This window comes from Cajanus cajan, chromosome 7, assembly GCF_000230855.2.
Source record: "Cajanus cajan strain Asha chromosome 7, NIPB_CcT2T_4, whole genome shotgun sequence".
Classification (NCBI taxonomy): Eukaryota; Viridiplantae; Streptophyta; class Magnoliopsida; order Fabales; family Fabaceae; genus Cajanus; species Cajanus cajan.
The window spans coordinates 58,733,952-58,761,310 of NC_138523.1; the positions used below are offsets into that span (position 1 = coordinate 58,733,952).

The 27,359-nt window shown below is 31.2% G+C and overlaps 3 protein-coding genes across 5 annotated transcripts; 2 read left to right on the top strand and 1 right to left on the bottom strand.

Moving 5' to 3' along the window:
• Positions 1-53: 53 nt before the first annotated feature.
• Positions 54-5,904, bottom strand: LOC109795763 (uncharacterized). Of its 2 annotated transcripts, XM_020355299.3 has the most exons (8): positions 5,640-5,904; positions 4,955-5,400; positions 3,850-4,033; positions 3,504-3,728; positions 3,296-3,412; positions 2,448-2,681; positions 1,810-2,001; positions 54-222 (listed from the first exon to the last, which is right to left on the bottom strand). In XM_020355299.3, the coding sequence occupies exons 1-8, from the start codon at positions 5,700-5,702 to the stop codon at positions 205-207; spliced, it is 1,479 nt and encodes a 492-aa protein (XP_020210888.1). In that variant the 5' UTR covers positions 5,703-5,904; the 3' UTR covers positions 54-204. The 2 variants fall into 2 exon arrangements, with proteins under 2 accessions (XP_020210888.1, XP_020210887.1); XM_020355298.3 differs by lacking the exon at positions 54-222 and having other exon boundaries at positions 1,569-2,001; positions 5,640-5,897.
• Positions 5,905-16,264: 10,360 nt separating this feature from the next.
• LOC109797677 (GDT1-like protein 5) lies at positions 16,265-23,286 on the top strand. Of its 2 annotated transcripts, none has more exons than XM_029270751.2 (13): positions 16,265-16,463; positions 16,558-16,626; positions 17,161-17,220; positions 17,358-17,405; positions 17,640-17,728; positions 17,833-17,869; positions 17,955-18,002; positions 18,491-18,559; positions 18,645-18,689; positions 18,760-18,821; positions 19,087-19,159; positions 19,532-19,617; positions 23,249-23,286. In XM_029270751.2, the coding sequence occupies exons 1-12, from the start codon at positions 16,446-16,448 to the stop codon at positions 19,601-19,603; spliced, it is 690 nt and encodes a 229-aa protein (XP_029126584.1). In that variant the 5' UTR covers positions 16,265-16,445; the 3' UTR covers positions 19,604-19,617; positions 23,249-23,286. The 2 variants fall into 2 exon arrangements, with proteins under 2 accessions (XP_029126584.1, XP_020213374.1); XM_020357785.3 differs by lacking the exon at positions 23,249-23,286 and adding an exon at positions 20,164-20,390 and having other exon boundaries at positions 16,266-16,463.
• On the top strand, positions 21,417-26,308 carry SPD1 (P-loop containing nucleoside triphosphate hydrolases superfamily protein). Its single transcript, XM_020357784.3, has 9 exons — positions 21,417-22,569; positions 22,654-22,868; positions 23,249-23,399; positions 23,484-23,675; positions 23,809-23,971; positions 24,067-24,308; positions 24,499-24,675; positions 24,760-24,921; positions 25,768-26,308. Exons 1-9 carry the CDS (start codon positions 22,165-22,167, stop codon positions 26,056-26,058), a joined length of 1,998 nt encoding a protein of 665 aa, XP_020213373.1. The 5' UTR covers positions 21,417-22,164; the 3' UTR covers positions 26,059-26,308.
• The last annotated feature ends 1,051 nt before the right edge of the window (positions 26,309-27,359 follow it).

Genomic DNA, 27,359 nt, shown 5'->3' on the forward strand with positions numbered 1-27,359 from the left:
TATTTTAAAACTACTGCGGTCAACCTTATATGAGAAGTTGTTTGAATATTATATATAAATAACATCACATGTTGTAATATTAGTACAATTTTCATTAATAAAAAATTGAAAGACATAATTGTGAGATTGATTCTAAAGTAGTACAATCAATCTTATCACCTATTCAAACATACCACAGAAGTTTGCAGCTGTTGCGTGCAGATATCAAAGCTCTGTCTGATTCTGAATAAAGCCAAAACACTGTTTATAGTAAATGATAATAACAAAACTGATATAAAAATGGGAATCATTTTGATCAAAAAGCGCGTCATATTAAAGAACCTTCTAAAAGGTAAAACAAATTCTTTATTTTTCAACTAAAAGAAAAAGGTAAAACAAATTCTGTATTTCTCAATCATGGACCACATATCAGTTTTTTTTTGTTATATATGTTTTTGAATGGCCAATATAGCAGTTGGTTCACTTCGATCAGGAAGTTGACTTGGGCTACTGGGCTAGCCTACACAACTAAAAGAATATGTAAAAAGCAAAAAAAAAAAAGTCTAGAAAATTTGCATAAGAAATATTACCCACAAGTTGACTTGGGCTAGATTACATTACACGACTAAAAGAACGTGTAAAAAGCTAAAAAAAAAGTCTAAAAAATAAAAAAAATTAATAAACAAAATATCAAATTATGTTGAAAACCATCATTTTAGACTAGTCATTTTGTGATAGAAAAAATAATTTTGTTTATATAAAAAATATTATGTGGATTAAGCAAATCGACTCACAAACTTATAAATCAGTTTAATTCATAGATTAAATTGGTCAAATCATTGAAGTTCAAGTTTATATGGACCAACACTTATAAAATGATGAGTTAAGTTAGCATGTTGAAATAACCCATTAAATTGGTCCCTTTTTTTTTCTTTAACTTTTACCTATTAACATTGACTCGTAATATTGTAATTGTGGTTCATTTGTTTTAATTAAAAATTATTTATGATTATTTATGAATTTATTTTATTATTATTAATGGACTTTATTTTTTATAAAATTATGATTATATTATAGACTTATTTTAATGTTGTTAGACTTACTTTATCAATAACTTTTTAAATATATGTCATATTGAATATGTCAATCATTACTAGTTTTATATTATTTTTGTCTCTTTAGCTATATTTAATCAAAAAATTTGATAGTTATTTATAATTTTTTAAACACTTGGTGGACCTAACACACACAAATTGAGTTAGCTTGAGATTTTTAACTCGAAGAAAAAATACGTCTAACTCAATTCAACCATAAGTTTCTACTGGTTAAAAACAAGACAAGTTAAATTGACTCAATTGACATTCCTAATTTCCAAAATCTTTTCTCAATTTTACATCTATTTCTGATTTTCTATGTTACCAGTGTAAAAGTAATTGTAAAAATTGTTTCAGTTCCAAATTTACAAAGCATTAAAATCTTTTTTTTTTTTGTGATTTCAAAATTTATAATATAGGTAAATGTTAATTATGAAATTGAAATTTTCAAACCAAACTCAACAACACTCACCCAAAAATTATGTGCCAGAAAAATATCTCAATACTGTAAATGTTATTTTATTTTTTGCCAAAAAAAGCTGTACATTTTGTAGTCTACACGTATCAAATTCATCAACGTTGCTGATAGATAACCACACTACGACCAGAGACTTTACCCTACTCCTATTAAATATTAATTTAACTGAAAATATGAAATGAAAAATATGGTTGACATGTAATGGATAAACAGACACAAAGTGTTGTAGCACCCTCAAATAGAAGCGTTTTGTTGTACCAGGTCATGAAGTCGATTGTGGGCTAAAACTTCCCTTGCTCGAGCACTCCTATATTGAAGTCGCTGATGAAGTGTCTCAGACATCTGGTTGAAAAATTCAGCATCCCATCTCTGAATCAATAAGGGGTCTTCTGCATAGCAGATATATATCGATGTAACAGCACTTTCCACCACAACCATTGCCAATCCAACCTGAATAGTTACATATTTTAAGTCACTTGTTCAACAATATACAGTATTGACTGACTCCCATAGTCAACATACCACAGAAAAGTAATATACCACCACTATTTAGATGTCATACATAGCTATAATTAAAATTAACATATTCAACATTGCACAGCTTGAATCCTTCTCATGGTCAACATTATAAGCCTTTTGATTTATGGAAAATGCCACATGATTCAAACTCTTGACAACTTAATTAAAAGACACAAATTATTATCACTCTTGTTCTTGTAAACTAGTGTTGGCACTAAAGCGATTATATTGATATGATCCAATTGATCAGAAGTGGGTTATGAACAATAACTTAACAATCATCACCATTTTTAAAGAATAAAAAGTTTAACAAGTAGCTTGTAATCCAAGTCCCAAGAACAAACTTTAAACAAGGAGAATGCATATTTTTAACTTACCAGTACCATCCCCATCAGCATGGACGTAGACCCAATCATAATAACTCTGTCCCCCCATTTAACCCATGCCCAAACACCAGAGCAAGTTCCAGTTATCAGTCCACCAAAAACAGTGCCCATTAGAAGGACAGCACCAGAACAATCATAGGCCACAAGTGCTTCAACCCCAGTTGACTGGAATAACTCCCATGCATCTCTAGCTGAGCGGTTAAAGCTTTTACCATGAACAGCAATCTGTAAGGGACATTACATAACCATGAAACATGTCAAAATTTTCCAAGAACTTGTACATTTAACAAACTTCAACACAAGTTGTCTACTGTTTTTAAAGATCCACAGTTTATAATGAATCTGGTGTTGGAATATGCCCCGCGCAGATCTTTATAATCATTCAAGAAATGCATTATCTTTGTCTCCTCTTGCAATGCTGAGTGGTGTCAGAGCATAAATGTTTTCCATATCTTTATAAACTTTTGTTTATTACTCGATGTTTAACCACTTTATATCCTTGACTTAGCTAAAACAATTAAAATATGATTTTGGATGATAATAAACTGATTAACTTGGACAACTCTGGCAATGGCATTTCCTTAGGAAGCACCAGAAGTCACATTTGATCCCCCGTTAGTCTCACAATAAAAGAACCTCACCCCAGTTGAACAGATAGCTGAAACTGAAGAAGATGCTGCAAAGAACCTCATTCCAGGTATTTTAACATATTCCTCATTTGTAATTACCAAAAATTAAACTAAATGTAAATCCACAATATCCCATATTTGATTGTCATATAGAAGATGTAATTTCTACCAAATAGAGGACTAGTTAGTGCAATGGACTCAGAAGTGAACCTGAACATAGGCATACTTGTTAAAGAAACGAACAAGAGTCTCCACAAGATGGAAAAGAAAATCAACCAAGCAAAGTAAACACTCATTATTGCCGATCTTTGACCGAAATCCCCGTATCTGAAAGACAATTCAAAATTTTAATAGAAGCAAAAAACGAAAAAGAAAAGCCTCCATAAATGACTTCAAGTTGGTCATAATGATTGGTTACCTCCCACCGCAGTGTCCTAATAGCTGCAGTAAATAATGAACCATAACAAATGCTGCCAAAAGATGTTGTTAAAGCATACTTTAGAGATTTCATTAAGGAGTTAGCTGGAATAGAAGCTGCATCTCTACCACCATGAAAAAGAACAAGAAACACCATCCCAGACACTATAACATGTACAGTATTACATAGTACTGCACCTGTCCAGAATAAGCTCACAGAGAGAACCTGAAAGCATGAAATGCAATATCAGTGTAATCAGATGAGAAAAGCTTTAGTAATCTGATGCCAAACCAAAACCAGCCCAAACAAGAACATATAGAATGAAGAGCAAAACTTGCCAGCTCACCACAAGAAGCCACCAGCGGCCACCATCACCCATGCTCGAAGCCACAACACCCGCTGCTCCAAATGACCATAAGGCCATCCATAAAAGCACGACAAACATAAATGCATATGCCACTCTCCTAACCTCAGGAAGATTCCAAACCATCTTCACAGCTTTTTGCAGAACCAACATCGTAAATGGAAGTCTGGAAAAGAAAAGAAGCCACAAGAAACCACCTCATGGACTCGATCAATTAAACAAAAAGCTAAAAAGAAGCAGCAGAAGAAACTTAACCATAAAATTATAAACTTGCATCATTAACCTGTGAAGACATACAAAGAAAAAACAATCTTCAAAAACTGAATGTAGCAACTGTTTATTTTCATTTCCAGGGAAGGGAGACTGTTGAAAACATAGGATTGGATGGCAAAAAAAAAAGGGAATATATTCAAACTAGGACATTGTATAACAGTGAAATTGTCCTATAAAATATACCAATCAACCACCACTGTTTAAACCAAGATGCTTTCTTGACTTCTACATAAACTTATATAGGCTCAATTTGGATAGACTTCTCAACAAGTCTATATAGAAGAAGCAAAAAAAAGGTAAAATGAGTCAATTTTTGGAGAAGTTAAATGAGAGAGGCAGGAGCTTTTATAACCAGCTTATGCATGAATTAATTTTAACTTATCGGAATAACTAACTTAAAGTGATTCTGTAAATCAACTTATGCATAAGCTAATTTTAACTTATAGAAAAAGCTAAATAAAATACTTTCTACAACTCAGCTTATGTGCAGATTAATTTTAATTTATGAGAGAAACTTAATTCATTTTACGTTATTATTTTCTTCTACAATAAGTGTTTATTGAGACATTAGAAATTTATCAAAACAGGACCATACTCGGAATAATTTGCTATTCCAATCCCATTTGCTGACATGAAAAACACACATTTTTTCCAGTTCTAAAAGAACAGTGAATTTCACAAAACACTGACCAAGTACCCGTACTCATACTAACATTCAAGGTCAATATGCACGTCCAGTGTCTCTACCAGTCATATAACAAACTTTATGCTACCAATCCAATACCTTATGTAAGAGAGAATTTGAGGCCAATACCTGTCTATGACTGATATGACATAAAGGAACTGGATAGAAGCTCCAATAGCAAAAGCAACCCCCCAGAAAATCTGGCCAGCCCAAAAACACAAAACACTGATGACAGCAAGGTAAGTGGTGAGTATGTGAACAGAAACCTTCATCATTTGGGTGGCCTGGGAACCCAACAACACCAACCAAATCCATCCAAGAACAGTCCCAACCCCACCAGCAGCAGCATACAGTGGCCAGTAAGTCTCAGTCAACCCGGATTCGTTCTCAGAAAACCGGGACGTGTACTTGTCAATGTTAAGCCTATTCTCTTTCTCAAACCTATTAAGGCCAAGAACCCCCAGAAGGAACCCCAGCCCAATCAAATGGATCAAGAATATTCCTAACCAGAATACGTCGTGCCACCGCCGTGATTGCTCCGCCGCCGCGCCTTCTCCGCCGCTCCGGGCCACACTCTGTCACAACACAACAAAGCAAGTAAACAACAACCCAATTTAGAAACTTTCCAACACTTCAAAAGAAACCAAGTGAGGTAGAACAAAACCAGTAATTGGGGTGTACCCAGATTAAAATAATAAATAAATAGTCCTTGCTGCCAGATAGAAGAACAAAGTCAATAAAAAAATGGTTTTGCACCCACTACCCAGATAGAGAAAAGGAGAGAACATGATTGATTCGAGAGAAAGGGAGGTACCTGATTGGCGGTGGCTATGGAAGCGAACTCGGAGGAGGAGGAAGAGAAAGAAGGAGAATCCATCAGTGGGAGCAATGGAGAAACATTGTGCTGTGTATCGTAATGATAAATGAAGAATTCGGTAAACGTGAGGAATGTGGTGAAACCTTCGAGGGAACAAGGTCAATGGGTGGGTGGAACCGGAATCGGAGGAAATGTAGTTGTTTTATTTTATAGGATTTTCATTTGAACACTTACACTGCTAATAATATTTTATGCTCTGTCAAACGGAAACACATGTACGGCAAATAGAAATGGATCAAAAATTCGATGAATTTTAAGAATGTTTAGTTTTAAAAATAAATAGAAAGATTATTTTGTAGTGTTCGGATGAGTGCCAGTAATATTTATAAAAACATTTTAAAGCAACAAATAATTATTTTGTAGTGGATTTATCATAATTTTGTATTTATTATGATTTCTTAACATAAAACCAAACACACTATAACCATGGGACAATTGATCATATATCATTATAGTTAAAAAAAAATAGTTGTTAATTGTACTAAGGGAATTGATTATTGTCAAAAATAATTAATTAGCATACACTTTGAAGCTGTTAGTTGTTACTTATAAAACCATCTCTATTTTTTTTAAATCTTTCCTTTTCACTTTTTTTTAAACCAAACGTATCATATAGAATTCAATAATGTTATAAAGAAATAAAAATATTTGTGGAGAAAAAAAAAGGTGCATGTAATTTTTTATTTAGTCTTGTTTATAATATGGTAAAGATGATGAGATGAATTGATGATTTTTGGGCTATTGATCTCAAAGAAATACTATTATGTGGTTATTTAGATTTGTAGAAGAGAATGGAAGTGGGAAATGAAGAAAATGGAGATGAAACTGAAAGTTAACTTCAAACAAAGGGAATGATTTATGATTTGGAAAGAGATGGGAGAAGACGTTGACTACGGCTAATTTTCTACATAAACAGTGTTATTCGGTGGGCTTTTGAAGACCAATTACAGTGAAATTTATCTGCGCCCCTGGCCCCTGGGTATCATTGTAGGATGTCACAAAACAATTCCAAACACATACTTGCAGATAAAATTTGTTCGAGGTAAAAAATAAATATTATGAATAAATATTTAAAAATAATAGATATGACTATTTTTTATATTCACATATTTAATGATTCCATAAAATATAGTGATTGTCACAAATTATTAAAAAATAATATTGAAAACCGATTTGATATATCTTAAATATTTTAATTTTTATTTATTTTTTAAAGTGAAGTAAATATAAATTTTCAATTCTATCTAAAATTGTAATTTATAAGTAAAGTCAAACTCATTTTTAATCTTAAAATTGTAAGTATAAAAAGTGTTTACTTATAAAGCTATTATCTATATAAATATTATATATATATATATATATATATGATTATAATTTTTTAAAATTAATAATTATAAAACTGAAAGTGAAACAAAATTTCATATACTTGTTGACAGAAATAAGTAAAGTGAAAAGGGATAAAGAGTTGACGAGCTTTTTATTTTTTTCAGATTTTTATTTTAGTAATGCTTTTAATGTGAAAATAGAAGCCTTATGATTCGAATATTGGATGTATTTATCTTTTCCAACACAAAATCGTGATTAAATGATCTTTTATAGAAAAAGTTTGTGGTATTACGAAAAAACAGATAGTACAGATTGCCGGCACCGATTTATAAGGCAGTGCATGTTATATTGTCTATGATGATGAATGCTATTTCCCCCAAATGAATAGAATTATCCAAGTGCTATTATATGTCTTTCATACCAAATCTATAAGTAATATATTCAATAGGGACAAGGAGATAATTCTTCGTGTCAAAATAATTTAATTCTTCAAATAATTACTATGGATTTCTATATTCTAAGCTATATACAATTATACATATATAGGGAACTATATATAGTATAGAAAAGGATGATTATCGTAAGAATATTTGGTTAATGTAATAAATAAATATTTATAAATATAATATTATATTATATTCAAATTATCAAAAATAAAAAATGCATACAACTTTAAGTAGTCATTTAATAATTAATTAATTTGTATTATTGATTAATTATATAATTCTATGACTATGACTCAAATTTTCAATTCTTATTATTTATAAAATAAAATATATAAAAAGTCATTTCCGATATGTGTGTTCGACGATTGGATTATTATATACTAAAAATTTATTAGTAGCTCAATTTTGACCATTAAAATTTGATTAAATGATCTGTATTTCATCACATTTTTACAAATACCATTGATGGTGGCCAACATTATTTAGTAACAACCATGTTTTTTTTTCTTATATATTTCAATTTGCTTCAGTCACTTTAATTTAAAGTAATAAAAAATAATAAAACGAAGGTCGATCCTATTAAAAAAAACGTGGTTTAATTGCAATTTTTTCTCCTTATCTTTCATATTTTTGTGATTTTGTCGCATCTTTTAATAATGTACATTTTATTGTTTAAATTTTAAAATTTTGTCATCTCATCTCTAAAAAAAAATATAGTAAATAATAAATTGAATTGTAACTTTAAAAAATATTAGAATATAATTTTAGACATAACTCATCTTATATATTTAACTTACAACATAAAAATTATCTCCACTTATATATTTTATTTTATTTATAGTTACTGTAATTATATTTTTTCAATACAAATATCATGTTCTCTGCTATTGTGTTTGGTGTATAACTCTTTTAATAAATTTGTGATATGATTAAATTCATTAATTAAATTTGACTTTATAAAAAATTATTGATTGGATATAACTTAAATTTAATGAACTTTATTATATTTAATGTCAAATTAAATTGATTTCATTAATATTATTTATTATACGATATTAATAAGTAAAAATTAATTTTATAATAATTTTGATATTAATAACATTATATTTTTATATAATGTTGATATTAACAATAAATATTACTACCTCTATTTTATAATATGTGTTTAGGGTTTATAATATGTCATACTTGAAAAACATGATTTAAATATATTTTTAATTTCTTAAATTTAGGATAAATTTATTTTTTATTTTTCAAATTTAAAATTTTTGCTTTTAGTTTATGTCATCTCAAAAAATCTTATTTTAGTTCTTATATTGAAATTTTGTTAAAAAAATGTATCAAAATTATTGTATAAAATCTATCTATTGGTATCCTTATTAGTGAAAATCACATTAAATTTAATTGATATTGCATAATCATCTTAATTTGTCACTTTTAGATATATTATTAATGATCTGAGAGATTAAAATAATATTTTTAAAAATTACAGGACTAAAAACAAAAAAATTCAATTTGAAGAACTAAAAATATATTTATTTAAATTTGAAGGACTAAAAATATATTTAATTAAAAAAGTTTAAATAAGTGTTTTTGTTAACTTTTTAATGTAGCATTAATTATTTTTTATTTGTATTTTTAATAATATTTTTAAAAAAATATTTATTATGTTGCACTTTCTGATAAAAAAGAATTGAATTATAAAATGAATTTTGTAAAATTGTTTTTTTTAAGCGCGTGTAAAATAACTTAATAACACTTATCATGATAGAAAGGACTATATTATTACTTTGATCATCGTTACACAGAAGTTACGTAATAGATTAAGTTCTTTCTGATTTTCACCGTTTGAACGTAAAGAGAGAGGATCGATCCACCTTAATGAAATTGTTCCAAATGCAAACATCCACTTAGTTACATGTTTTGTGCTTGTACATTCATCATTTTGATGTGTTCACACTTCTCACAAGTTCTTGAACGAGCATTATTTTGTTTTTACTTTTTATTTTTCACTTTTGTTTGGCGTAATTCTCTGTATGATTTTTTTTTTTCAAGATAAACTTTGTTAAGGTTGTGGTACTTTTAACTTTTCCAGCATTAAATTAATAAATTGTACTTTGAACTGATCAAAATGTTTTTGGGCCCAAAGTGAATAGCGGACTAATTAGCCATCAGACTTAGCAAACTTGGTCTATAGGAAATATAGTCCAACAATAACAAATTTCAAACTTTAATCAACAATAGCCTTTTTTTTTTTTACTTTACATATATAAAAGCAGTGATTTTTTTATAATCATATTATTTGATAAAAGTCCAATTCCATTGTAAGGAATAATATAATTGGATATAGATGTACTGCAACCTTGACATGCATTATTAAGTCACATGTGTAGTTAGCACACTAGCTATTCATAATGAACCATACAACTTTTCTAATAATTACTTAATAGTTGTAGTCTTCGACTTCACACTTTACTCCACATTGATTAAAGACCTAAATGAGACTTAACAAAATTTACTCAAAGAAGGTTTTGAACAATTACCCTCCTAGATTGCCAAAATAAGGTTCCCTTCAACTTTCTAAGGCTGATTGACTATTGTAGGGTAGTTTTTAAAATAATTTATATAAATGGGGCTCTTTTGAAACTATTTACACCTTTGGAGCAGTTTACAACGATGTCGCTATGGACCATGGCGATACCAGTGCCACGTGTAATTTTTTTATTTTTAAGAAGTCATGAACGCCACATTATTAAAGTCGCTACAGCCAGTAGCGACACAAAATGACTTCATATAAAGTCACTGTAGCCTATAGCGACACTAATTAATTTTATTTAATTAAAAAATTTATTTAAAACTGTAGCATATAACATGTTTAAAAAATATAATTTATTTAATTTTGTCATAGTGTATAATTTATAATTTATAATAAGATATAATATTTTTACAAAAAAATAACTGAAGCGAAATAATATAAAAAAATGGAAAAGGAAAAAATATGTAAAATTGATTTTAAAAATATATAAAATATAAAAGAAAAAATTAAGTGAAGAAAAAAATGTAAAAAAAAAAGAAGTATAAAATATAAATAAAAAAAGATACATTAAATATGGAAAAAGTAAAAGGGAGGTCGCTATGACCCATAGCGTCTCTCGTAATCCATAAAAAATATATAAATTTGATTTAAAAAAATATATAATATAAAATATAAAATTAACTGAAGGAAAAAAATGAGAATAAAACGGAAGAAAAAAAGAAGTATAAAATATTTTTTTTTTTTAAATTGTAAAATGCAGTCACAGAAAATAAAAAAAAATATATATAATTTTTAAAAATATATATATAAAAGGAAAAAATAACTGAAGGGAAATAATATAAAAAAATGCAACAGAAAAAAATTACAAAATTTTAAAAATAGTAAACAAATATTGTTAAAATATATCTAGAAAAGAAAAAAAAAGGAAAAATATAAAAGAAAAAATAATTAAAGGGAAAAATGTAGAAAAAAAAAGAGTTACAAAATAAATTTTTAAAAAAAACTGGTAAAATAAATCTGGGGAAAAAAAATGACCCAATGACCCAAAAAACTAAAATTTTGAAGAAAAAAACAAAAAACTAAGGTTGCTATAACGACTTTATTTTTTTTTTTTAATTTTTCAATTTTTTTGGTCTACCTAGAGTCGCTATGGGTTATAGCCACAAAAAAGACTTTATGGCCCATAGTGACTTCAGTTTTTTTTTCTTCAATTTTTTTTTTATTTTTTTGGGTCATTGGGTCATTTTTTTTCTCCATATTTATTTTACCATTTTTTTTAATATTTTGTAATTCATTTTTTTTTTCATTTTTCTACATTTTTTTCCTTCACTTATTTTTTCTTTTATATTTTTCCTTTTTTTATAGATGTATTTTAACAATATTTGTTTACTACTTTTAAAATTTTGTAATTTTTTTCTTTTGCATTTTTTTATATTATTTCCCTTCAGTTATTTTTGTCTTTTATATTTTTCATTTTTTTGTTTTCCACTTGTATTTTAACAATTTTTGTTTATTATTTTAAAAAATTTGTATTTTTTTATTTTGTTTATTTTCTCTGACTCAACTTTTATTTCAGTTTTTAAATTTAATAAAATATTTTAAAAGATCAAATCTTAAAATAAATGTATTTAAAAATATTTTTTTATACGAAAATAACAATTAAATATAATTTTTCAAAATAATATATAAAATAAATATAGAAATACTTAAAATAAAAAATAAAAAAAAGAGGTCGTTATGACGCATAACGACTTTGTGTCGCTGTGGGCCCTAGCGCCTCCAAGAGATATATAAATTTTATTTTAAAATATTTTGTTTTATTGTACAAAATTATTAATATATTTTTAAACATCAAGTTTTAAAATGATTATATTTTAAATTATATTTTATATTTATTAAAAAAATTAATTATAAAATTTAGTCATTTTAAATTGTTTAGGAGCCTATAACAACACTACCTAAGTCGCTACCGGCTGTAGTGACTTCTGCGTGGCTAAATTTAAGTCGTTTTCAATTTAAAAAAAAAAATTGACACGTGGCACCGTAGTCTCTATGGGCCATAGCGACACTGTAGAAAACAACCCCAAAGGTGTAAATTGTTTCAAAACAGCCCCATTTACGTAAATAGTTTCAAAAAATTTATGATTTTTCAGGATTCGTCACTTAAACTAAAAAAGTTCAATTCCATTGTCATGAATAATATAATTGGGTATAGATGTATTGCAACCTTTATTAAGTCAGATGTGGAATTAGCTCATTAGCTATCAGCAATGAACCACACAACTTTTCTAATAATTATTTGAGAGTTGTAGTCTTCGACTTCATACTTTACTCCACATTGATTAAAGACCTAAATGAGACTTAACAAAATTTACTCAAAGAAGGTTTTGAACAATTACCCCCCTAAATTGCCAAAATAAGGTTCCCTTCAACTTTCTAAACAATACATTCTTTTATAGTCCTAAGTCAATCAATATGTTTTAATCTCTGTAACATTCCTAACATCAACACCTCAACATGCATTTTCTATACACATTATCCAAAGTCAATGCATACAGAGATCAAATCACACAATCATATATAGTATACTAATGTTTAACACCTAAACCAAGAATAACATACCAATGTTCAACAATTCATCAAAGTATAACACATCAATGTTGAACATTTCATTCAATAATAACATACCAATGCTCAATAATTCATTTAATAATTCATCTAAATATAGCACATCAATGTTCAACATTTCATTCAATAATAGCACGTCAATGCTCATTCAACACTCCAACCATGCAATTTATAGTATATCAATCATACAAAACATATCAATGTTCATAACCATTTCAACTATACAAATATAGCATACCAATGCTTATTATCACCACTCCACACACAACATATTCATCATCATTTAGCCATAAAACAACTCTAACAATAACTGTTCATCACCTAACTCATCCATAAAGTAAACAACCAACTTAATTATAAGGGAAACAAATTTGAGTGAGTCCTCACGTTGAACATAGAATCTCACGCTCAGTCTTGGACTTCCAAAATTTTCAGCATCGATGAAGAATATCTCAACCTCCGGATCCTCTCAACTTATGCAATAATCCATGCATGCAACCCCAAAATCTTTTCAATTTTAACATCTAACTATGAAATCAAAAGAGAATACACATGCATCAACAACACCTTAAGAAAATCATCAATTTCACAACTTTTCATCAAGAACACCAAAACCCCAAATCCCTCTGTCACCCAATTCGATTTGATTAACACAATCATAAATCTCAAGGAAATTCAAGCAACATACACAAACAAATCCATCAAGGATTGTGTTATAGCTTCCTTAACATCGATTTTGAGCTTCTAAAGTGAGGAGAAGAAAGAGAAAAAATGCGACTTTAAGCTTTTGAAACCAGAGAATAAGAAGAAGGGGAAGAAAGGAGAATATAAGTTTCAAAGCTTTGCACTCAAACAAGCTCAACATTGCACCACTGATCCAAGATTCCCAAGTATCAAGAACACTTTAAAGAGATTCCAACAACAATGACCCCTTTTATATAACTTGTGGACCCAAACAAAGGAGAAGAAGACTTAAAATCTTAACTTGTCCTCTCTCTCTCACTCTCTCATCAACAATCCCCCAAAAGAATGTCTGATTTTCAATATTACATGATATTTGAGCGACTCCGCTCTATGATACTTCACATAGTGACACTAGGGTCGACCTTGAGTATTTTAGTGTTTTGGGCAAAGTGAAAAAATGATGCCTTTATAGTTATTTGAATACTACTTATGACTCCAATTCTAAACCTGAAAGTGTAAAACAACACAAACAACTAAATTTACATTTGCTTAAAAAAATGAGTAAACATATAACACAAGTTCATAATTTAATATTTTATTTGCAAATTATTATGATTTTATATGACAAAATACAATATTTGTTGTTTTTAATATGTAAATTATTATAAATTTATATCATAAATTAGTATATTTATTATATTTGATATAATTTTCTTTTAGTATTTGATGAACAAAATATGTGAGCAAACTTGGCGAGAGATTTTATTTATGAAGAAGACTTTGAGAAATTGGAATATGGAAATGAAAAAAAGTTTTAAATATGACATAAAAATAAGAAGTGTTATTCTCTTGTGTGATGATGAGATAATTAATTAAAATTACTTAAGTGCGCATTTATTTATTTTGTAATATAGTTGTTATTTTTATAAGTATATATCATTTGATTCAACTTTAATCTATTAGAATGATTTTACCAAAAATCTATTTAGTTTGGTGTATAAAATGACAATATTTTTTAATTGTAATTATTATTTGTTATGATTGTTTTATATTTTAAATTAGTGGTAACAACAAACTGAGAAGAAAATAACAAGTACGTTCAAATAATTTTTATCCTTAATTTGATATAAAAAAATTCACTCCGAAATAGAAGAAAAAATAAAAATTGAAAACCTGGTTTGAGATAAGAACAATTACGAAGGATACACTTATATGTGAAGCAATTAAAGAGAAAGTTATTTTTAAATGAACGAATAAAAAATTATAATATTATTTTAACTGTAAACTTTTTTTACATATATAACATAAATGTTTAAACTTATATGACAACTATTATGTTAAAAAATTAAATGTTATATGATACAGGTTATCAAAATAATTATTGTACGATACGCTTACCTATCTAATAATATTTTAAAGGAAAATCATCAAAGACATGTTAGAGTTTTTTTTTCTTTTCTTTTCAAATGTTTATAATTGACTAATGATAAGGTTGCTTTCTTAACCAGATCTGCACGTTGTTTATATTTTGATAATGTGATCTGTGTTTTGTCCAGCCAATACTCAAATCTATCTTCACCAACTTCGTCATTCATCCGACTTCTGACTTTCGGGAAAGAAGGAAGAAACCAACAAACTGGGGGTTAAATTTTTCTAAAACCCAACCCAAACATCTATTTCCACTGAAAGCTCACAAATTGTCGTATATGTTTTGGTTGAGCGCCGGGAATTACTATACATATACACATGTTTTGGATCCAAGTCCTCACGAATTTACTTTTAAACATCACCCAAAAAACTTCTCAATCAATGAAAATAATTATGTATATATAAACCAATGTACATCTTCTTATTTTGAACGATGTGAGATTTTGCTTTCATCCCACCAATTTCTATCGTACTTGCTTCAACTCTTAGCCTTAAACAATGTCCAATTACATCTTCGTCTGGGACTGGGCCTCTTTCAGTGATGCCCACACCCTGATGTGATTTAATTATACTGTTTTTTTCCAAATATAATTCCACAATTATTAAACCTATATAATTGCTTTACAATTACTAGTTGTATTTATTTTAATTAAAATTAATTTAACAATACTAACCCAAAAAAAACATTTGGTAAACTTTTTTGTAATTCAACTCGATAGCATCTATCCCGTAATCAATTGTGATTCAACTTGATAGCATTTTTTTTGTGTGTGATCAGTAACATGATATAGCTTGAAAACTACTACTCCTGAGCTCTCCACCCACGAGGAATCAATCAAAGGTGGTATTCAGGGTGAATATTATCCAATACTCTTCTTGTACCTTTGCTAAATGTTAACAGACAAATTATTAATTTATTTGCATTAAAGGCAACGTCTAAAGACAAACATGAAAGGCAACCTAAAATGTCTTTTATGCTATTCTTTTACAACTTTATTTTTTTTTGTATAATAATTACTAGTCTAGTAATGCTATTTTAACTGAGATGAATAACATCTAATGATTTACACAGTTAATCTCACCTAAGAAAACATTGATGTTGTTTTGTTCCGGTGTAAAAATTAAAAATCACCGCGAAAAGGTCATTGTGGTTTTTTTTTTTTTCCAATAAAATATAAAATATGTGTATCTAATAATCGTGTCTTCACCGTTCACCCTAGAGTTAAAAAGGTTCGTTGAAAGCACGTGTAACTGAAAAAAACTTTATTGTATGCATTTCTCTATTTTTTATAATACTAATTTATTGTTCGCGAAAAGAAAAATCAACTATGTTCAAAATTTTGTAATGTTAATTAATATAATTGGTTTTAAAAAATAATATTCTCTTATCTGAGGTGTTGTTAATAATTAATAAATAGTCTTTACTTAAAAAAGAATAAAAATAAAAGAGAGAATCGAAACGTAAAATAGGGAAAAACCGTAAAAAGAGAAGCATCTTTGGGAGTAAGGGAATTGAATCCCATTCGCATGGTCTGCACAAAATATTGATTTAAAAAAAGAAAAAGAAGGCACGCACTCACACGCGCACCTTTCAGTCTCACTATTTGTTTCCCTCTCCAATCTTCTCCGGTGACTTAAACCAACCAACACAAACTCAAACCTTCTCTCCAGCTCTCTCTTCTTCCTTCCTCCAGCATGAGCTCAATCGCTCAGGTGCTTCTCCTTTCATTCTCATTCAAGATTTACTTTCTTTCTTTCTTGATTTTCGATTTCCTTACGTCAAACCCATTCTTTTTCGTTTCGTTAGGGTTTCACCAAGTCGCTGGCCATGACCATTCTCTCTGAGATCGGCGACAAAACTTTCTTTGCAGCTGCGGTTAGTTTCTACTCTTTTTTTTTTTAAGTGTTTTTCCCCCTTTCGCCATTTCTAGATCGTGGTATCGGCTGCACCAGATTAATGGGCCGGTTTCTGCGGGCCAGGGTGTTGTTTGCCCTATTAGAGTCATGTTCTGGGCTGAAACTAACTTAGATATAGCTTTGTTTGTTTTTTCTTATTATATTTTTCCTTTTTTAAAATAGTGGTTGAAATTTTACTATGGTACTGCTTAAGTGTTTTAAGTTTAACTTGTTTTATTTTAGTGAATTTTACTGTGAATTTGGGAATATGTATTCGGTTGTGCTTTGTGTTAATTGAAAGTGAAGTAAAACACCTTTCATTGCTCTACTAATAGCAAACAAATGTTGGAGGCCATGTTTGGTGGAGTGAGTTTTAAGATATGTTTAGTGTTATTTATTTATTAACTCATTGCAAAGTTCTTGACAAAGAAGAAAGGCCCTTACTAGTTATCTTTGCAATCTTGAGAGTAGAATTAGAACTCTGACTGTTTGATATTATAATGCTTGTTTCAAGATACTGGCTATGCGACACCCACGACGCCTAGTTTTATCAGGTTGCTTGTCAGCTTTGATTGTAAGCATCTTCTCTTCTGTCTCCTTCTATCCTTGTTTTTGAAGGCATGCTAATTTGCTTACAGTATGATATAGTTTTTTTGTGTATTCTTCCTCCTTTTGAGCTTCATAGTACTTTGTAAACTTTTAAAATTCTAGGTGATGACCATTCTCTCTGTTCTTGTTGGTTGGGCTGCTCCGAATCTGGTGAGCATTCTTTGTTGCTTGTCTCACTTCACAGTTCTCATCATTATTTTTTTATTCTTATAGATATAGATACTTAAGAAGGTGCTATCCTCTATTAGTCAATATATTTTATATAATGAAATTAGATATTTCGCATGTATGTGTTAGAGATGTATTATCTAACTCTTTTCCAGCTATAATACTCTTTCTTCTTCCATGATTTCTGCCTTTGTTGAACTTAATATAATTCTGCAGATCTCTCGGACATGGACTCATCACATTACAACATTGTTATTCTTTGGCTTTGGACTTTGGTCCATAAAAGATGCAATATTTGAACAAGGGTGATTATTATTTATCAGTCGCGTCAACTTCGTAATCCATTTCTAATGAAAATCAGTTTGCATGACTTTTGGACTTGTGCTTGATGATTTTATTCAATGGACAGGGATACTGAAGAATTTGCTGAAGTTGAAGCTAAATTGGTTGGTTTTTCACTTCTATTTGATTTTCTTATTTTAAGTCATTTTTTTTAATTTCTTCTTGACAGTATCCTTTTACTGTGATTAGGATAAAGACTGGAAGGCTAACAATGGAGCTTCAAAAAATAGCAATAAGGTAAAGTAGCATCTGTTTAATAAAATTTGTATTACCTTCATTCTCTCTCTGTCCTCCATGTCATACTCTTCTGATTCTGAGCATGTATGGGGCACTTGGATAAACAACATAGTTAAGCACTTATGCAATAAGATCTTATTTAACGAGAGATTATTCCTAAGTTTGATCATGAAGTTTGCTGAAATAAGCTAAAAAGAGCTTATTTTGAATTTTTATAATTTCTCCATGAATTTACCAAAATAAGCTATGAAAGAGCTTATACGAAGTTAAAAGCCACTCTCATAAACCTACACAAGCTTCTCGAAACACCCACTATATATATGTATGTATATATATTAATTGAAGATATTTTGTTTAAGAGCTGAATGAGAATTTTATTCAACTTATTTCCAGTCTAGTTTATTAGGATTATGATATTATAAAAACAGAATTCTCAGATGCTATATATTTGTTCTAATACTGTATATTCTGGGCATCTCATCTCGCAGGTTGATGATGCCGCCAAAAAGCATAAACGGTCGTTTTTATTTCAATTTTTTTCTCCTATTTTTATACAGGTAATTAATTAATAATAGTATCTCTATACAGTTTGTTAGCTGAACTGGGTTAAATTTGATCCCCTTTATCATCTTTATTCTACAGGCATTTTCTATCACCTTTTTTGGTGAATGGGGTGACAAGAGCCAGGTGAGTTGTGTAAGCTTCATTATTGGAGACTGCTGCATCACTTAATTAAGCCTAACATTTTCTGTTTCAGCTAGCTACCGTAGGTTTGGCTGCAGATGAGAACCCATTTGGTGTGGTTCTTGGAGGGATTCTGTAAGTTTTGATTTTTCATTCATCTATCTTTATTCCGGAGTCAACCTATTTCCTTTGGGATTTTGACTATTTTTCCTTTGGTTACCATGGTGGCATTTGTTATTTCAATAATTTGTTGCTGTAATTCTGAAATCCGAATACACGTGTATGTTTCCTTGCAAATGCATTATTTGTTGGGAGGCATAAATATGTATCAAGGTTGTTACATGCCTATGTCCTGCAATTTTGTAGGAGAGGAATCTCAAGTCTTAATTGCTTTTCACAGGGGTCAAGCATTGTGCACTGCTGCTGCTGTTGTTGGAGGGAAGAGTTTAGCCTCTCAGATATCTGAAAAAATTGTAACAACTATTACTCTTTTTTATTTTCAGTGCTTGTTGTCTATCTGTTTTTCCCCCTTTGTCTTTTTCGTTAACTTTTTTCATACTCTATCTTGAAAAATGTTCATACATCATATTCAAATAATTTCAAAATAAGTTTCAGACTACCTGGAAACAATAGGAACAATAAAACAGAGTATATAAGAATTAATGGAAAAGTTGATAGAATAATGAAGAGTATGCAATATGTGAACACAAATACAACATTATAACCATGAGTCTTTAGAACACTTTTTGGGTTGTTGTGTGCAATTCTAGTTTATCATATTATTACTGGTATAGCATTAAGCTAAGCGTGTATATCATCTAAATGTTGTACTCAATACTTTGCAGGTTGCACTCTCAGGTGGAATTCTTTTCATTGTTTTTGGAATTCAATCATTCCTTTCTCCAGTCGAATCATGAAGGCTGTACAATTGGTTAGTGATTATTATTTCTGCATTTATTTATGGGATATATTTAAGAAATATGTCTGTTACAATTGTTGAGGTTGGTTGACAAAAGACCTGAACTTCGTGCCACCCTGGGTCAATGATTTCATTCTTTCGACCCTTTTAGAGTTCAAAATAAAGTTGCCATTGTAGAACCAAACCAAATTCAATATATAAAGTTAATTTGAATGGATTATTCTTTTTAAACATAAAACTTGCCTGCACTTGTTATATTCCTCCCTTCATTTATTAAATCCATGTGCAAGTTTCCAATTGTTATTTGCCGGAGGAAAATAAAGGACCAGTTTGGGCAAAAAAAAAAATTGTCTTCAGCTTTCAAGGTTGTTTTATTGATGTGCCCTTAGGCTGTCTAATTTGGTAACTACGAGAATGCCTCCATATTGGAGGAAGTGATAAAACAAGAAGGATATAGAAGGAGGGTTTGAGAGGAGGAAAACCAAGCTTGCTTGTATGCATATTTACACTGTTGGATCAATGCTCTTGGGGTGATTTTTTTTGTTCATGCTTGTGTAGAGGGGATGGAAAGCCTTTCCTTCATTGGAGCTGTAATTCAAACGGAGACTGGTAGGATGTCACAACTCATTATGTACTCAATTTGGGTGCACTTAGTATGTACAATAATCTCTCCCTTGTAAAGGGAAATTCACTTAAAAGTGGATAGAACCCCCCAAAGTGCTGTAACTTGACTGACTATCACGTTATTTTGTTGAATCTCACAAGGCTGATCTTTAGTTTAGCAAGTAGCAGTTTCGCACTGTTTCCCCCTAAAGTGTCAAGTACCATTGTTCAAGTTTTGCTTGATCTTGACCCTGATAATTTCAACGATAACAAGCTTAAAATCCTAGTTAACCGCCTCACCCCAAAATGAAAACTCTTTATGTTCGATGTTCATGAAGTTAGTGACGGTGACCTGCCATGATCTCCAACCTCTTGCCTACTATATATATAAAAAAATCCTTATATAATTAGAATTTCCAGAGACACCACAATCCAAAATAATTCATTTTCATTAAAAGTGGGCTTGTTTTGTGTTGTCATGCCACCAAACCGATGTTCGACCAGAAATAAGAACTTGTTCATGACAGAATTAAAGCTTTGAAGGTGTGTTTCTCCATACGAAATGTACACAATTAGTTAGGCTTAAAATATTTGGCCTAAAATTCAAAGATGCATTTTAGGTGTAAAGTGTGGAGCATAGTTTTAAATTCGGCCCGAATTGTTCAATTTGACTTGTTAAATTGATAATTAGTTAGGTCGTCCATAGTGTTGATGAGGTAAAAGAAGGATGAAATTGGGATGATGAAAACGTACACGACCTGAATAATTGTTTGCAACAATGTTAACTGGATCGTGTCATGTTCATTTTGAAAAAACAATAAGTTTTCAATATTTTGAAAGTTTCTAAAAATAAAAATATTTCTAAAATCCGGCTTTTGGGCTTGGGGGTAAATCACATTTGGATTAATTTTCTCGGGTGCGGTTTCAAATAATATTTGAAATATATAAATCTTTTACAAGCTAGGCCTAATATTAATGTTTTTGCCTTAAGATGGTAGCAATATTTCCATATGGTCGTTTGAAAATATAATTACCAGTGAACCAAACATCGCTTAGTGTTAATATTTGCTTTTTAAAACTTTTATAATTTGTACACTTGTTAAAATATGTATCTGATTGAAGTCGTTAGAGCTGAATTATTGATGAGATTATAGTCACACTTTTTATTTTTTATTTATTTAAAACTTAAGTTGACTTGATTGCAATCCAATCGCCAATTGAATTATTATTTAGTTGAGATTATCTAAAAAATCAGGTTAATTAGTAAAACACGAAATTGCAATACAGATGAAACGAGATTGACTGCAGGAGATTCAGATTCCTATAACAACGGATATAGATTTCCGGGACTGCATGATCTTACTATCCAATGGTTTCAATATTTTTGTGGGTTACCAAAACACTATTTGATTTTTCGGCTGTTGAACTCTTTTTTTGGGGGTTTATACATTTAATACCATTAATATTCAAGAAAACACTCTTATTTGAAGCTGCTTTCATTGAATAACAATAATAAAAGACCTTGATCATAAATAGCAAACTAAATAAAAAAATAAGAAAAAAAATTCAAGTTCTCTTAATGAGCTAGCTAATTAAAAAGAGTTACGTCTTTCTTTATTTAGAGTTGAATGAATGTGATGATTGAGAAAAAAGGAAAATGAGAAAAAGAAAAAGAAAAAGAAAAGTCTGTCCGAAGAAGATTTGCAAGAAGGTGCGTGAAGGCAAACACAATGCGTATTGTGTGGTGAGCAGCCTCTGACCACAAACCAAACCTTTAACGTCTCTCTAACACAACAGTTGCATGTGTAATAAAATCCCACACAATAGAATAGAAGAAGATACCTCGGAATCTTCGATTCTTCCCTCATATTTATCCTTCACACTTCCCTCCATAATAATAACAACAAACTCTGCATCTCCAATCTCCAATCTCCAATCTCCAATATAATAAAGAGAATGAGAGCGCTAAATTCGCACGTGCTGCTCATAGATCTCCACTACCACCACCACGTGCCTACCTCAACACTCGCTTACCTCAGAAACTCCCACTTCATATCCTCCCTCCGTCCACGTTCCCGAAAAGCCGGTCTCCGATGTTCCGCCTCGCCGGAGATTCGCCGCCCCTCCGATCGCTTCTACGCCTCCTCGCCCTCCACGTCGCGCCCGGAGGACCTCAACCTCTTTCTCGAACTCCTCCCTCTAAAGATGCGAAGGGAACTCTATCGCCACAGCGAAATCGGAGGCCTCATAGAGGTCGTCATGGACTTGGGCCGAAAGCCCCTCGCAAGGTTCCCCTCCGGGGATTGGGTCATCTCCGAACAGCCCATCGTGCACGAGGATTTGCGCCACGCCATTTCCAAGGTAGTAATGATTCGCGGACTCAAATTGTTTTTGTTGTTGTTGTGTTAGTTTAGTCGTGGTGAGTGATGTGTGGTTATGATTTAGGTTGGTGAGTTTGCGGATGACAACCGGTCGGGTATTGATAGGTCTTTGCATCGGATAAGTGCGATTCGGAATCGTAAAATGCAAATCATTGGGCTTACTTGTCGGGTGGGTCGAGCTGTGAATGGGAGCGCTGAAATCATACGTGATTTGGTTGAGGATGGAGGTTCTATTTTGGTCATTGGACCTCCTGGAGTCGGTAAAACAACCTTAATCAGGTTAAACATTCATCATTATTAGCCTACTAAACTTTAATGTTGTTACTGTGTAAAAGTATTTTTTTTACATTCTATATAATCACCGATTGTCATGTATAGTAAGTTTGTTAGATTTTTTTAAGTTGAATTTAGTAAGAATGTTGTGACAATATAAAAGGTTCTGATCACCAATTACTGTGTATGGTACATGGTATGGTAACTGGTAAGTTTGTTGATTTTTATAATCACTATTTAAAAATCTTATTTAAGATGATTTCTGATTGGTGGATGGAGTAAACATTTTTACACTGACAATGTAGGAAAATTAAGTCCAACTTTAGCCATTTTCTTAGGTGCTTTTTACATGATTTACTTGTCTGAAGAAGCTATTTTTTTTGCAGGGAGATTGCTAGGATGCTGGCTGATGAGTTCAGGAAGCGTGTTGTAATAGTGGATACATCGAATGAAATTGGAGGTGATGGAGATGTTCCTCATGCAGGAATAGGCACGGCCAGGAGGATGCAAGTTCCAAACGTGAATATGCAGCATAATGTTCGTACAAATCTCAGTCATTTTTGCCTTACACTTTTAGTTGATTGCTTCTTATTGGGACATCTTTCATGTGTATTTGTGCAGGTTATGATTGAAGCAGTTGAAAATCACATGCCTGAAACCATTATAATTGATGAAATTGGAACAGAGCTTGAAGCATTGGCAGCCAGTACCATTGCTCAAAGAGGAGTTCAATTGGTTGGAACGGCTCATGGAATGACCATTGAAAACATAATAAAAAACCCTTATCTTCAGAATCTTGTTGGTGGCATAGAGGTACAGAGCTGCACTTTTCATTTTCCTTTCACTTTTATTGTTCTGGCCTCCTCCTGTTTCGGAGAGTCCGGTCTTAAACTTTCAGAGTGCTTTTTCCACATTTGTAATATTTATTGAACATTTATTTGAATAGAGCGTTACCCTTGGGGATGAGGAAGCCAGGAAAAGGAAAGTGCAGAAAACAATTCTTGAAAGGAAAGGACCTCCTACTTTTACATGTGCAGTTGAGATGATATCTAAAACTGAATGTCGTGTTCATCATAGATTAGATGCAACTGTGGATGCCATTTTGGCAGGTATTCCTCACCTTCTATTATGGAGTATCTCAATTGACATCTAATGGATATAGTATTTGCATAAAGTGTAATTAGAAAATCTCCTTCATTAACAGGAAAACCACCATTATTTGAAGTCCGTCAATGGGATGATTCTGCCAATGATTTGCTAAAATATGCTCCAGAGCCTGAAAATAGTCTTGGAAAAACACCTGATTTAACTAACAATAATATCACGAGTTCTGACATTGCATCTGGTAAGGATGATAAAGACCATACACGTACTTGGTCCACAAAATGGAGTACTAGTGGATCTGTGATAAAGAGGAGTTCACCGATGCAAGTTTATACTTATAAGGTAAATTGTTTGAGGTTGCATGTAGTGGGTAAATTCTTGAGTAATTGGGCACTTTATCGGGATTCAGGAGCTTTATAATTGTCTCATTTTCCATGTTGCACAGATTTCATACATGAAAGAACAAATTGTCCAAAGATTTTCTTGATACTTTTTTTTTAATGACCACTGTTTTCTTGTTGAATAAATTTAGATTCTTGAAGCTGATCTATTACAAGTAGCAAAGGTAATGGGGCTTGAAGATGTAGTAGATGTGACTGATGACATTGGATCTGCTGATGCAATTCTAGCATCCAGTTCTGAGATACGACAGAACCCATGGATTCGTGGCGTTGCAAAATTCCATCATGTACCTGTATTTGTTATCAAGGTGCCTTCTTGTTGCTCGGCATCTGTAGCTATTTCTTCAATGTGAGTCAACTCATGTCTTATAACGAACTTTTGTTTCTTTCAGTCCAACACCATGGCACAAATGGTAAAGGCAGTTAGAATGATCCTTGGGCTAGAATCCTTTAGCCATACACCAAAGAAGCCATTAAATGACAGCTTGGATATTGAAATTGAGGATGATGAACCAAAACGAAAACCATCTCTGGAAGAGATTGATGCCTTGGAGGTACACACCCTTTACATTCATTTAGCTAGTTTCGGATTTCTCCTCTTCAAGTTTCATTTTTTGTTGCGGAATTAAACTATACGCTGTGTACTAGCAGTTCTTACCTTTGCAAAGATAATGCACTTGGCAATTGATTTAATGTCTGGCTTTCTGCATTGAAGGCCAATTGAGATTTCCCTGATACATTGCATTCATTCATATAATAGAAGGCCTAGAGTATTATATCTAGAAAAAATAATATATACATTGTAAAAGATTTGTATACTATAATCCAATCTTAACCTGTCTTGACTTTGATTGGATAATTTTCTCCATAAGTATTCATACGAGAAGAAAAATAAAAAGAAAAATGGAATAAATTTTTTTAATGTTAAAATTAGCTTATTCACAAGTTAAAATCAAAGTTTATTTTAACTTATGCATAAGCTAAAATAAAGGTCCTTTTCCTTCTGTTTTTATTTTCTATTTTCACAATTTTATTACAAAATTACCACTTTACTGTTTTTCAAAAATTGTACAAAAAATAAAGAGAAAAAAAAATATTTTTAGTGTTTCTATTCAATTCTTTGAAAACAGGAAACAAATTGAAACAAGGAGTAGTTTTGTAATTAAAAAAGTTGAAAGCACGAGTTAATGACCCTTATTTCAAATTTTCTTTTTCTATTAATGTCTATGGAAAAAACTTTATATGTATGATAAATTTGTTGATTTTTATAATAATTACTTTAAAAATTATATATCAGATGATTCTTGGTTGACAATGTAAATTAAATTTACATATTACATGTCTATTAAACTCTTATATCTAAATCTCTTTTGTGTTGGCATTATTTGAATTTCTGGCAGGAGGTCCGGCTTGCAATAGAGTACATTGTGATTCCTGGTGGAGAGCCCGTGGAACTTCTTCCTAGACGTTCTGAAATCATTGCCCGGCAGCTTGAACTTGTGCAAAGTTATCAGTTGGCTGCTGAAAAGTCAGGTACTGAACAGAACCCCAGGTTGCAGATTCTTCCCTTGAGGCTAAATACAAAAAAACCCTCTAAATCAACTTCTATTTCCCGCAAGAAAACAAGTCCTACCTCAGCCTCTACTGGCGCCAATGCCATTGTCACCAGGCTTCCTATTTTGCCTGAATAATTCATTTTTTTTTCCCAATTCTAACTTATTTCACTTCACTGGTACGTACATGTATGTATGCAACATGTACAGTCATGCAAGTGGTGTAAATAATTTATTTATAGCCAAAAGGCTTGTATTATAGCTCAATTGGGGTGTGACATTTATGACGGAAGTTTGATCCTCCGCCAAACTGCCGTTTCTTGTACCCAGGTATATATACTGAAAATATCAATCCACATAAATGTAATATTTCATGATTTTACTCCAATTATGTTCAATGTATTATGGTACACATGTATTATTTCGTTAACTTTGAGCATTAAAAATACAGAAATACTAAAGATCCTGATATGAAAATCCAAGTTAATTGGTTAAAAGTTACTTTGCTTTCTTTTTTTGTCATCTTTTCTGTTAACTTCTCTGGCGTCAGAATAGCAATATGCCAGATTGGAAATAAATGCTGTTGTCGCCCCAAAGGTTGATATTGGCCCTTGGGTCATACAGATTTATTTGGAACCTCTCTCAGGATGGAAATTTTACTACAAAATCTGCTTATCACCTAATTAAAAATGCTAGCTCCCTCAACCTTCAAATCTTGACTGGAAGAGTTTTTGGAAAGCCAAACTTCATCACAGGCATAAAATTTTTCTGTGGAGAATTATCCAGGGGGGATTACCAATTATGTCTCATCTTGCCCCAAAAAAGGTATCATTTCTGACTCTATTTGCCCAATCTGTCATTGTTCTGATGAGTCTCTGATCCATGCTTTAAGGGATTGCAATAGAGTGGCTGGTGTTTGGAAACACTTCAAACCACCCCTGAATTTTTTGGTGTGGATTATTGATTGGGTTTTACTAATTATGGCCAACCAAACCAAGTGGAGAATGGCATTCCTTGGCCAACTGTGTTTGCTGCTATACTTTATGAGGTTTGGCGCCTACCTAGGCTACTTTTGATGTTAACTTCATGTTTTGCAAAAAAACTCGCCAAATTGCTACAGGTTTCAACATGACTATCGGCAACATGCATGGGAATACCAATCACTCAAATAATCGAACTACCTTCTTCACAAAATGGATTCCTCCTCCCATAGGTTGGGTTAAATGTTACTCAGATGGTTCTGTTTTCCATTCCACGTCTACTACTGCATGTGCAGGTACCTTTAGAGATCACTATGAAAATTGGCTATAAGGTTTTCAGAGGAAAAGATAGGCTTCACTACAGTTCTTATATTCTAACATCTTTGGAAGTTGCTTGGACTATGGGAATTACGAATGGGTGCCATAAAAATCACCGAAGTTCGCCCATTGTTTACAGCA